The sequence below is a fragment of the Lithobates pipiens genome, unplaced genomic scaffold (genome assembly GCF_037356315.1).
Source record: "Lithobates pipiens isolate NorthernLeopardFrog02 unplaced genomic scaffold, aLitPip1_a1.2 Scaffold_16, whole genome shotgun sequence".
In the NCBI taxonomy this organism is placed as follows: Eukaryota; Metazoa; Chordata; class Amphibia; order Anura; family Ranidae; genus Lithobates; species Lithobates pipiens.
Window position 1 is genome coordinate 535,619,095 of NW_027507748.1, and position 13,490 is coordinate 535,632,584.

A 13,490-nucleotide genomic window follows, 5' to 3' on the forward strand; every position below is an offset into this window, starting at 1 on the left:
CTTTTATAGCATTAAAACCAGAGCCAGATTCATGGTGTGAGATGTAACCCGCTGGTTGAAAGAAAATACATTTAAATTATATGGCCTGCCTTACTGGCAGCACCAAACTTGCAGCACCAAACTTGAGTTATCGGAATTCAAGGCCCATGATTCACGTATCTTTTCACCCTTTGGTGAAATAATAAAACAAGGGTTACAACCTCTGTACATTGTGTAGCCAGGGACTGGCACAAGGTTTCTGTAGGTAATGTTTGACTGAACTACACCAAACTTTCGTGGGACAGCAAATTCCAGTATGTCCATCCATTATGCTCCTTTTGACTCTCATTGTACCTTCCTAATTGGCCCAGACTGGGTGCCAGAGGGGAGAATGTGTGCTGAAGAAGAGGATTATAGGATGTGTAGTTCCATCACCTTTATTTGGAACTGCACTCTGTTAGGAAAAATAATCTAGGGGTCCCAGTAACTGGAGAGGAGGGCAGGAGGTCAGTTTTAACTGCCCAGGAAGGTTCGGACTGGGGAAAGAGACAGGTATTTGGGACAGAGTGCTGACATTACTGATGTCTGTTTGCCAGTGTATCCTCAGCTGTTCCAGAAGCACAGAGTGGGATGGCCAGCCTGCTCCCAGAAGTTACAGAAATGCCAAGTGGGTTCACCAGGGTCATTGCATCAGTCCATAAGGACCCCTCTGCCATCAGTTCCGTCAACTGAAGCGCAGGCATTTGGTGAGAGAGTTGATAACCCATTACTTGGGTTATCTGTATAGCAGATTCTAATACTTAAAGTGGTTGTAAACTTTCCCCCACAACTTTGTCCCTTGTGAATCAGCATAAAAAAAAACCCTAATGAACACTGCTTGTAGATATATCCTTACTTGCATAGTATTGTTGTAATCCTTTTTGTTCTTTAGAATTACGTCACTGAGCATGCCCATATCTCCCATGATTTATGGCACACTCTGTGTGCCTGTCTATCTATTATCAGGACTTCCTACAGCACAACACTGAAATCCCACGAGACTGCATAATCCCTCAGAGCTTCCTCTTACACTCCATGTGACCATGTGACATCACATGGAGTGGAAAAAAAGGCATTGGACAGCATTACTGCAGTCCTATCAGCTGAAGCTGATAAGACTGACATAGGCAAACACTAGATATTCGGCACAAGTAAATACTATGAAATAAAAAAAGTCAGCTATGAGCAGGGAAGCAGGGTTGTCATAGAAACATTGGATTGAGAAGGAGGCTTCAATTTCCGAACAGGTATGTATATTTTAAAATCTCCAATCTCCCAGACTCTTACCAGATCCATTGGCCCAGTCATAAAAATTGGGTCCAATAAACCCCTTGTTCTCCAACCCTTCTGTGTCTTCTCTGTTTATTTAGTGTTCTTCTTATTTGCTCTGTGTGCTTCCAAAAGCAAAAAACTCATATAGTGTAATATCTCCAATACTCATTCTAAAAAAATAAATCAACGTGCTCACTTGTGTACGTGTTCACCAAAATGCATCAAAACACCAATAATCTGTGAGCGGTTTTCCCACCTCAGCCTAAATGCTTACCAAAAGCACAAACTTTCAGATATCTCAAAGTTAGTTATTCCAATTTCCAGTTCTGAATTCACCTTTATGCAGTATCTCCCCAAGAAAGAAAAATATATAATAGTGTAGTATAGTATTAAAGGAGAAAAAAGTCCTGCGCAAAATATGCCAAAACTATATATATGTAAATAGTCCAAAAACTGCTGAGTGCAAACCAACGTGTAAATAAATCAATATGAGTATAAATAAAAAGTCCATATAATAATAAGCACCAATGATAAAAATATGATGAACAAACGGTGATATAGATTCAAACAGTAAGGGCTCCCAGAACTCTCACCTTAAGACAGAGAAAACAGGCTCATCACAAACACAGGGGGTCTCCCATTTCATTCCTCATATCCAGCCATCAAAAGAATCCAGATGAAAGATGCAGATTTCTATATTCGGCCACTAGAGGGCCATTAATAGCATAAATGCTTATACTGTTAATCCAGAGGATATATTCCGTAGTGTATGGCTCAAAACAAGAGGGGGGCGGGAGAAGGCAGAGAGAGAGGAGGCTCCAATAGTGTAGTATTTAAAAGTAATAAAATCATTTTATTAATAAAACATCAGACTCTCACATTATAAATGAAAAAGCACAGCAAGAAAGATAAAAATGGTGGCGTGGCCTCTTCCGCCAGTCCTACTCTACTTCCGAGGCGTCCTACGGCCACTCCACGTAGGACGCACCGGAAGTAGAGTAGGACTGGCGGAAGAGGCCACGCCACCATTTTTATCTTTCTTGCTGTGCTTTTTCATTTATAATGTGAGAGTCTGATGTTTTATTAATAAATTGATTTTATTACTTTTAAATACTACACTATTGTAGCCTCCTCTCTCTCTGCCTTCTCCCCCCCCCCCCTCTTGTTTTGAGCCATACACTACGGAATATATCCTCTGGATTAACAGTATAAGCATTTATGCTATTAATGGCCCTCTAGTGGCCGAATATAGAAATCTGCATCTTTCATCTGGATTCTTTTGATGGCTGGATATGAGGAATGAAATGGGAGATCCCCTGTGTTTGTGATGAGCCTGTTTTCTCTGTCTTAAGGTGAGAGTTCTGGGAGCCCTTACTGTTTGAATCTATATCACAGTTTGTTCATCATATTTTTATCATCGGTGCTTATTATTATATGGACTTTTTATTTATACTCATATTGATTTATTTACACATTGGTTTGCACTCAGCAGTTTTTGGACTATTTACATATATATAGTTTTGGCATATTTTGCGCAGGACTTTTTTCTCCTTTATCACTCTTTATGATAGTTTTGTGTTCACTATTTCGTCTTGCTGCATTTTTTTGCACTATATATTTGCACGTGCACTTTGTGAATATATATTTTTACATATATATATTTTTTTACATTTCTATATATTTATTCATTGCTAGTTGATAAGATATTTATATACTTTAGTTGCATTTTTTACGTGGTAGCGTGAAGGCTCATCTTTTTTCATTTCAGTGTAGTATAGTACATTAAAAATAAACATAAATGTAATATACCTTAAAATGTGCTCACGAACTTAACTTTCCCCCACTGCTGAAGAGAGTTAAGTCACTCTTAGACAAGTGGAAATCAGGCCTCCACTCCTGGTTCGGCCGTTGCAACATTATAAAAATTAGCATTCTCCCCAAGTTCCTCTACCTCCTACAGGCGCTACCTATACACATCTCACCCGCATATCTTAAACAGGTCCAGAGGACTTTCTTTGACTTCATATGGGCGCAGAGGCATCCGCGAATAAAGCATGAGCAGTTGATGCTCCCTAAGTAATATGGAGGACTGACGGTCCCCGACATGCGTAAATACTGTCAAGCTATGCACCTAAGTAGGCTGATCGACTGAAATAGACATATTGACCTTAAGATTTGGGTCCGAATTGAACAAGACCAATCACAGATACCTCTGGGTAAGGCGCCCTGGTGCTTTTCCTCCCTACCAAGAGAAGTGAGAAATCACACAATCATAGGCAATACGGCCAGACTCTGTTGGACCCTGGTTACCCCTACCTCCCTCTCATCTCGGACTTCTCCCCTCTACCCTATTCTGGGAAACCCGCTCTTCCCCCCAGGTATAGAGGACGCGGGATTTTGGGAACTACTGAGAGCAGGCAGCGGGCGTGTTGGCAAATACGTAACGACAGGGAGTTGGCCAATGGTTTCAGAACTGGTGGACCAGTCGGGCATGTTTCGCCTGAAGTTTTGGCGTGCCATCCAGATTACCCACTTTTTTAGAGCCCTCCCGGAACCGAGGTTGTTTGCTAGGTCACTTGCCCCTTTTGAGGAATTCTGCTCGGAAACGGGAGCGATGCATCACATGCTGTCATCCTGTTACCAGTTGCTTAACATCCCTGCGGAACCTCACGCCCTGACCTGTATTACGGAATGGGAACGGGACTTGGCTAAAACCTTCAATACATCACAGAGACAACACATACTCAGGTTTACGTACAGATCATCTATCTGTACCAAAACACAGGAAACTAACTTCAAGATCCTTACTAGGTGGTACAGAACGCCAGCGTGATTGAAAAAATGTTTCCCCGACACCTCCGACCATTGTTGGAGGTGTCAAATTGAAGAGGGCACCACGCTACACATCTTCTGGTCATGCTCCAAACTGGAACATTACTGGAAAGAGGTTCGGCGCATCCTTCAGAAATTTACGGAAAGGATAATACCGGACGACCCGGCCTTATTCCTCCTACATGCATCTGACATACCAGGGAAGGTTTACAAAAAATCTATTATTCTCCACCTCCTAGACGCTGCCAAGGCCTGTATTCCCCTTAGGTGGAAGTCTCCCCACCCCCCTTCAATCGGGATGTGGGTGTGCAAAGTAAGAGAAGTAAGCAGGCTGGAGGATTTGGTTCTTTCTGCTAAACACCAGCAGGAACGGTACTCTGCTACATGGTCAGGATGGAATGCATTCTTCTTTTCAGAGGAGGGGCAGGCCCTCCTTGACAATGACTAGATGGCGACTTGAGATGCTACACCTACCCCTTGTAGTTGAATATTGACTCATTCGGATACAGTGCAACATTGGTGTAAGATATGAATCCTGCCTGTGTTTGGCGAGCTTATGCTAGACACATCTCCCACGCAAACCTATCCCCTCTCCCATCTCTTTGTCTCTTTCCTTACTCTCCTCCCCCTTTCCTTTTACCTTCTCTCTGTTTTTCTTTGTTCACTTTATTAAATTATATAACTGCTCGGGGATGGTTCGGGGCCCTCACTGGCATGACACTACTGGATAGGTAGGACTGGGGAATTCAGATCACTGGAGACACCCCCAGTAGCGATGTTTTAATTTGCCCTTGGAAGGCCGTGCACTGTTTCCAACCATGACACACCCTTGGGATACTGTGGTATGTAACTAACTGTGTATATCCAGATGTGTGTAAGCTGTAACTGACTGATTGTACCCTAGCTTTGTACCCGAGCCTGTTCTTGAAATAAATAAAATAATTGTAAAATATGCTCACATTAACCTGTGCTCATATTTGTGCCAAATCAGTGAACCACTTACAACAGCTACAGTGCACTCCCCATGTGCCAAACACCTTACCCTAGCAACCCCTAAACACATCATTGGGTGATCTCGTTTTAAACTCCAATTCTCATAGACTGGCTCCTTCTGTCAGTAAAACATTCAACTCTACAAAAATAATAGCATGCAGAACATATAAAGAAAAAAAGGAAGACAATAATGCAGAAATCCATGGTGATAGTCTGGAGTATAGGTGCTCCTCAGGTTGTTGGGTGTATATAACTGGGGGATTCCCTAGTGTGTGCAGCTCCCCCGAATAGAATATGCGGTCACCTGGATACTGAGTTTTCTATTGTTGTGATTGGACCTAGATATAAACAATGTTTTGTGGCAGATAAGTATCTATACCAATTGTTCATATAATTACTTGTCTCCTGATATGACATAAGGCTTATTCTACCCTCACCAGATGAAGAAATGTCTAGTTGGGACATTTTTAATTCCGTCAACCTTTATAATTCATGTCCAGCTGACTGTGCAAAACTCCTTGCTATATCTGTTCACCGTTCACCGTCTCCTTGCTATATCTCCAAAGCGCTGTGACAATTTTCTTTGCTACCAAGGCATAAAAGGTCCTGAACAAGCTTAATGGCGTGAAACGCGTATATCTCTTGGACAATTCAGCAAAGTTGATACATTATGAATGTATATGGCCTAATTTTTGTGAGGGATTTTTTCCAATGTGGTTTTAACACATTATTTTATTATTTGTAATAAAAATTAATATTTTAAGTAATTTTTGTGTTAGTCCCTTTCTCGTACTATTAAAGTCCAAAATACAAGGTTCTTTTTTTTTCAATTATATAGATTATGGATGTGGTACATATATAATAGCCAAATATTTTTCTTTCTAATATGACCTTTAGAATCACTTTAATCAGACGAGTCCCAGGACCATTTCCACTTTTCAGCTATTGGCCTATTTTTTCAGCAATAACATTTTTATTACTTTAGATACATATTTTTTATGGGCGGGGGGGACAAGAAAAGAAAAGGTCCGCCTTTCGGTAATGTTGTCTTCAAAATTTAATTGAACTTTTTAAAAATGTTAAAAGCACTAAAGATAAAAATACACTTTGACCAATGAAATTTAAATTAAATATTCTTACTATAGATAGAAGGTACTAATGTATCACTGAAATAGCTGCTATTAGAAGATTGTATACACAGATGGGGACTTCAAACAGGATGTCAAACTGATAGCATGTCCTGCTAGCTTGCATGCAAGGTTTACTAGGAAAGAGCTCTTGGATGTACTTGGAGAAGCATCAATTCACAGTTTGCCTCAGGCAGTAAAAAGGCTAGGCTGGGAAGAACCCTTGTGGTAAGCTTTAGAAATCTCACAGATGGTCTAACCCTTAAGCCCCTTTCACATGGCCAGATCTGTTTTTGCTCAGCAGGGGATCTGTCGGCTGATCTCCTGCTGAGTGGAGCAGGCAAATTACAGGTCCATGTCTGCTCCACTTGGGCAGAGCAGGCACAGAGACAGCCTACTCTGCTCTATGGGCAGCTGGATGTAAATAGATTGTCTGTCAGTTTACACCAGCTGCCCTCTGACCCGGTCTGGCCAGCCGGAGGGGAAGGTATCCCCTTCCTCTTTTTTTTTTTTCCAGATTAGATTGGCCCGGAGGTAGCCAGGTTAAACTGACATGAGTCCCTTTACGCTTCATAGAGGAGAAAGGAGAGTCCGATCAAATTGTTTTTTAGCCAGATACAATCGAACCCTCCAATCTCTATGGAGTGCCAGATGTAAACATGGGTGTCCATTTACACGCGCTTGGCTACCTTCAGGTCCAATCCAGTCTGGCAAAAGAGAACAGAATGGGATCTGTTCTCTCCTGTAAAAGATGCCCTCTCTCACTCTTTCCAAAACTGAGTTAGGCTCTACATTGATTATACTGGTACACATTTACAATTACATTAAATATTTTGTTCTCTTTAAGCCACTAGACTGTCACCAATAAATATATAAACTTCTACAAAAATGTACAAAATGGGTCTGTCTCTTACCAGTTCATCGTGATCCTTGGACTTCTCCTTTTTGTAAGAATACGGAAACAGCACCATCTGAGAGTAAGAGTGAATTGTTATGTAACCTTTTATTATATTCAAATTTTTTCTGAGAAAATCAGCCACTGCAGCCACTTCAGGTTCAGATTCTGGAAAACGTCCACAGTATATTTCATGACAAGGATTACTGGAGGCTCCTGTATCTAGAGATAATGAAATGGTTATTTTGTAGGTACTTTCCTTTATTCTTAAGGCCCATTCCCACTAGTGTATTGTGGTTATCTGCACTTAAAATGCATGCTATCGAGCTTGTTCACATCACGTGTCGAGCTGCATCAGCACAGTTCCAGCGCATGTATCGGCAGGTACAGTCTGCTTTTCTCTACTGCAGGTGGCACTAAACCTCATCGTAATTGCAGAGAGAGAGGAAGTCAAGAGGAGTAGGGTTCCTCTATGGTTTCCTGGGTCTTTGGGGCAGCTATCTTATTGAATGCTGGTTCCCCAATGTTACTCCGGCAGCCATCTTAGGTCAGGCAGAGTCTATTTAAGATCCTTGACTTGGAGCACATTTCGCGTATGGGTAGTGCAGAGACAGGTTACCTGTCTGTCAGTGCTTAGTGTCAGGAAGAGGTTTCAGATGAGTAGGGAAAATGCAGGGACACACCCTCCTTCCTGGAAGCCTTCCCATTTGGGTAAAGACTGACCGGCCACAACGCATTCCACCATTCAAGACAGACTATATTGGCACACCTGAGACCTACTACTAACTCTTTGCTGTACATATTGTGAGTGCACCTGGTTGGGCTGTCTTCAAACCAGGCTAGCTGTACTTTCTGAACCTTAATTGCAAAACAATTCTGTTTCTGTAACTGAACTCTGAATGTGTTTACTGCACCTCCCCATACATGGACAGGGTGAAATATGTTGCTATGTATTGTCAGTTCACACCAATGCACTGAAAGATGAGGCAGGCAGCATTGTATTGCATTGTGTAAAAGCGAAGTAAAGTATTTCATAAAAACACACACCTTAACCCTGATAAGGCATGATTGGCTGCAAAACGCGTAGAGGCTTCTGGGTAGAAGCCAACGTCCTTTCCTGCCCCAACCTGTACCAGATTGAGGCTTGGAATGAACGCCGATCCCGGGAAGATGGCGCTAGCTAGGGCCAAAAACATACTGCTGGAAAGACTCAGTACCGGTCTAAAGGCACCAGACTTGTGAGTGTATATACTATCTTTTCACTCTATGGATTTTAATACATTTTAAAAATATGTTGCACAATGATGGATGTCTGCGTTTTATGAGATACCGAGACTAATGTGGAGGTGTAAGGAGCAACCAATTTGGGGTACCTCAGATATACCTATAAGAGTGGAGTGGTTAACCCAGCATAAACCAAAGGCGCAACTTCTTCCTGGTTCTGGTGAGTGTCTATTTTAGAAGGTGGTGGTGCTTCCAAATTGGTGAAAAGTTTTCCAAATCAGGGATGTGAATTTGTGCCCATGGGATTTGGATAAGCAGCTTGTGAAGAGGATTATTGGGATTATTGTTAACACATGATTTTTCATTTTAGTAATTTCCTTCATTTCAGTTTTTATTATTTTTTTGTTTTGATGAATGAATTTATTAAGAATTTTTCATGAATCGCAGATAAAAAATTGTTCACGTGGTAAGGTATATATATCACTTTAGGGTCAGTGAAGCTACGCTCTTTATCACAAGGCTACCTACCCCACAGTGTTGGTGGGGGATTTATAACTGCAGCAGATCTGACATTTAAAGATAAAGTCATGTATCATATACAGTCTCACAAAAGTGAGTACACCCCTCACATTTTTGTAAATATTTTATTATATCTTTTCATGTGACAACACTGAAGAAATTGCACTTTTCTACAGTGTAAAGTAGTGAGTGTACAGCTTGTATAACAGTGTAAATTTGCTGTCCTCTCAAAAACTCAACACACAGCCATTAATGTCAAAACTGCTGACAACAAAGGTGAGTACACCCCTAAGTGAAAATTGGGCTCAATTAGCCATTTCCCCTCCCCGGTGTTATGTGACTCGTTATTGTTACAAGGTCTCGGGTTTGAATGGGGAGCAGGTGTGTTAAATTTGGTGTTATCGCTCTCACTCTCTCATACTGGTCACTGGAAGTTCAACATGGCACCTCATGGCAAAGAACTCTCTGAGGATCTGAAAAAAAAAGAATTGTTGCTTTACATAACGATGGCCTAGGCTATAAGAAGATTGGCAAGACCCTGAAACTGAGCTGCAGCATGGTGGCCAAGACCTTACAGTGGTTTAAGAGGACAGGTTCCATTTAGAACGGGACTCGTCCTGGTTGACCAAAAGGAGTTGAGTGCACACGCTGAGCATCATATCAAGAGGTTGTCTTTGGGAAATAGACTTATGAGTGCTGCCAGCAATGTTGCAAAGATTGAAGTGGTGGGGGGTCAGCCTGTCAGTGCTCAGACCATACACCGCACACTGCATCAAATTGGTCTGCATGGCTGTCATCCCAGAAGGAAGCCTCTTCTAAAGATGATGCACAAGAAAGCCGGCAAACAGTTTGCTGAAGACAAGCAGGCTAAGGACATGGACCATGTCCTGTGGTCTGATGAGACCAAGGTAAACTTATTTGTTTCAAATGGTGTAAAGCGTGTGTGTCAGTGAGTAGTACAAAGACAAGTGTGTCTTGCCTACAGTCAAGCATGGTGGTGGGAGTGTCATAGTCAGGGGCTGCATAAGTGCTGCTGGCACTGGGGAGTTGTAGTTCATTGAGGGAACCATGAATGCCAACATGTACTGTGACATACTAAAGCAGTACTTGATTCCCTCTTTTCAGAGACTGGGCCGCAGGGCAGTTTTCCAACATAATAATAATAATAATAATAGCTGAGGGTAAGGTGATGGATTAGCCAAGCATGTCTCCAGACCTAAACCTTATTGAGCATCTGTGGGGCATCCTCAAATGGAAGGTGGAGGAGCGCAAGATCTCTAACATCCACCAGCTCCCTAATGTCGCCATGGAGGAGTGGCAGAGGACTCTAGTGGCAACCTGTGAAGCTCTGATGAACTCCTTGCCCAAGAGAGTTAAGGTAGTGCTGTAAAATAATGGTGGCCACACAAAATATTGACACTTGGGGCCCAATTTGGACATTTGCACTTATGGGTGTACTCAATTTTGTTGCCAGCAGTTGGACATTAATGGCGGTGAGTTCAGTTATTTTGAGGGGAAATCAAATTTGCAATGTTATACAAGCTTTACACCTACTACTTTATATTGTAGCAAAGTGTAATTTCTTCAGTGATGTAACATGAAAAGATATAATAAAATAATTACAAAAATGTGAGAGGTGTACTCACTTTTGTGAGATACTGTATATATTTTTTTGTGCCGGTGACACACTTTTGAAAATGATTTGGCTGCCTTAACGCAGCACATATTAACACATGTATTTACTAAAGTGCACTAGTATGAACTTTTTTCAATAGGAATTGTATTGCAGAAGCTACTCTAATGCCCTGTACACACGGTCGTAAATTCCGACATAAAAGTTCCGATCGGATTATGTTGATGGACAATCCGATCATGTGTGGGCTCTATCTGACTTTTTCCGTCAGAAATTCAGACGGAAAAAGTTTGAGAGCTGGATCTAAAATTTTCCAACAAAAAAAATCCGAACTGACTTTTTCTGATCGTTTGTAGAGAATTCCAACTGACAAAGTGCCACGCATGCTCAGATTAAATTATGAGACCAAAGCTATTGGCTACTAGCTTCTACATAGTCCCGTCGTACGTAACGAACGTCACCTCATTCCGAATGATCGGATTTTCCAACAACTTTGTCCGACCGTGTGTATGCAACACAAGTTTTGGGCCAAAATCTGTCTGAAAAAATCCAACAGATTTTGTGGTCGGAATGTCCGACCGTGTGTACAGGGCATAAGTTTCAAATATGTAACCAAAAAGGGGCATATTTTAAAACATGCTCATTCATTTGCCTAATGTGCACTCTGTGAATAAACTAGTGAATATCGACAATATGATTAAATTATTGTAGCTGTTTTTTTAGTAGTTAATTTGAGTTTGGTGAATGGGATGTTTTCCATAATGTTAACCCTTGATTGAAAAAAATAAAAATACTTGACATATTTCATAAGTGAAATTATAAAGTTAAAGCATAAAAAGCATACCACACCACCCTGCATCAAAGTTCCTATTAAGATCTACTCCAATGCATTTGCTATGTGGATGTATAGAGCGATTCTTTCTCCACATCCGATGCTGAAAAAAAAAATAAGCTTGTGTCATCTACAGTTATTTAATGTTTTTAAACAGATTCTCACATAAGTTGCAGTTGCATATGATGAGTATCTGATGATTCACAAATCTGGAAGAAAGTAATTATGGGCAGACATTTAGATGTATATGTTGGCTTTTTGTGTAACTAGAAAATGGCTAGCTGTTGCAACCAGGGTATACGACCTTGTAATATCAAATGTTAGAAAAATTAGTCTTTGGCAGCATGCTCTAATCAGTTTAACTCATCTAAAATAACCATACACTACAGTGGAAGGTAGAGTTTTCCTTCACATTATGAATGTTGAATGTGATAGATTTGGCTAAGTACTTATGGAGTCTGTAGGTACCTCCATAAGCTCTCCACAAATACCTTAGAAATGTAATGATATAAGTTATGGATAAGGAAGGAACAAGTCCATGTCACCATCATCCCTAAATTATTAAAAATAATTAAAGAAGAGATTGGAATGGGATTTTATAGGCGCAAACCATTGAAAGATAATTTGCCCGTTAAGAATATTATATTTTTATTACATTTCACATTAAAATCGATAAAATAATGGTATAATGTGATGAAAATATGATTTACTGGATACAGGTTTGAGAAATTTAATATAGTGCTTTACATATAATCTTCTACATTTTTTGACACCCTGGTTTTGTCAGGAAGTATGTGCGAAGGGTATTAATGAAATATACAAAAATATATTTCATATAAGGTTTAACCGTAAATAATAACTGACATGACAATTTACACAGGCAGCAGATGTAGGTTAGAAATTTCTTCAACCCACCAGGAAAGATGGAGTGGGTATAAAAAGCCAGGATGCAGACGGCCATCTTGTTGGAATGTGGGAGGGAGCTGAGGCTAGCACACATTCAGTTTGAGCTGTAAGTTTGTATCTTATCTATATTGGATTTGATGATTAACAAAGTAGAAAAAAATATAATCTTTCTAACTGACAAATGTCAACCTCTTATCCACAAATATCTCTATATTCCAATGCATTACCACTAACATGTAACGTATTTGTTCTATTCTGCAAGAATGTATACCTTCAGGAATTGTGGCCTATATCCCTATGAATCTAAGTGGTTGTAGACCTCAGAAATTAAAAATTAACAAAGCATATCCTTCTATAGTGTGCACTTGCCTCAATCCAAAGCATCCAGTGCCATTTAGCTTTGATCTTTCTTACCCCTGCTATCTGGACGAATCACTCCTAATAGTCCATGCCAACACATCAGAATTCCAGAAAACTGGACCCCCCCCCTTCCCCCAGCATACAGCAGGTGAATGACAGTCTTAACAGTGTATGTTTCCCTATGATTCAGTGTAGAAGGGAAGACGACCCTCCCTCCACTCAGTTCTCAGATTACACTGAGTTCTGCGGTCTAGCTGTGCAGTGTGTGACATCAGAACCCCATCCCCTGCCTTCTACTGCTGAGAAAAATCCTCTTATCTGTGTACTTTGAACAGCTGTGGATGAGAGATGATTGCAGATAAACTCCTAAAGATTTTTACTTCACAATTTGATGGGTATATATAAGGGTTTACAACAAAAAAAAACCTTGGGAGCATTTAAAAACATAACTAGGATAAGCAGCCTTCAAAGTTTCCACCAGCTTCATCACATTAGGAGAGTGGAAATAAACTGAAAGTGAGATGAGGGCAAGGCGGGGTGGGGAGAGGGAGCTGCCAAAGTTAACTTTTCCCTCTTAACAAGCTGGTAATTGGTTGCTCAGCCACCTAGAAACCAATCACCAGCTTTTTAATAGGAAAAATTTACTTTGGCTCCCATGTCTAGTGCTGTGATTTGCTATAAGTCTCTCTGCATCCTAAATTAGTGAAAGTGTCATTCATTGGTTTTTAAAAAAAATTGAAATGCTATATTTAATATAACATTAAAATATTTACTTAAAGCGGTGCTCCAGGCTCCTTCACCAAAAATTGAAAGTCAGCTCAGCAGCTACAAATACTTTAGCTGCTGACTTTTATTTTAGATCAATGAAATATGCTTTAT

At 40.6% G+C, this 13,490-nt stretch overlaps 1 protein-coding gene across 1 annotated transcript in view; it reads right to left on the minus strand.

The window, feature by feature from the left end:
- The window catches only part of CPB2 (carboxypeptidase B2), a 78,389-nt gene that overhangs the window by 24,744 nt on the left and 40,155 nt on the right, over window positions 1–13,490 (minus strand). Inside the window, exons 9-10 of the mRNA XM_077483238.1 lie at window positions 11,358–11,448; window positions 7,157–7,359 (exon numbers count right to left, since the gene is read on the minus strand). Coding sequence (XP_077339364.1) covers window positions 7,157–7,359; window positions 11,358–11,448 — 294 coding nt within the window. The remainder of the gene's footprint in view (window positions 1–7,156; window positions 7,360–11,357; window positions 11,449–13,490) is intronic.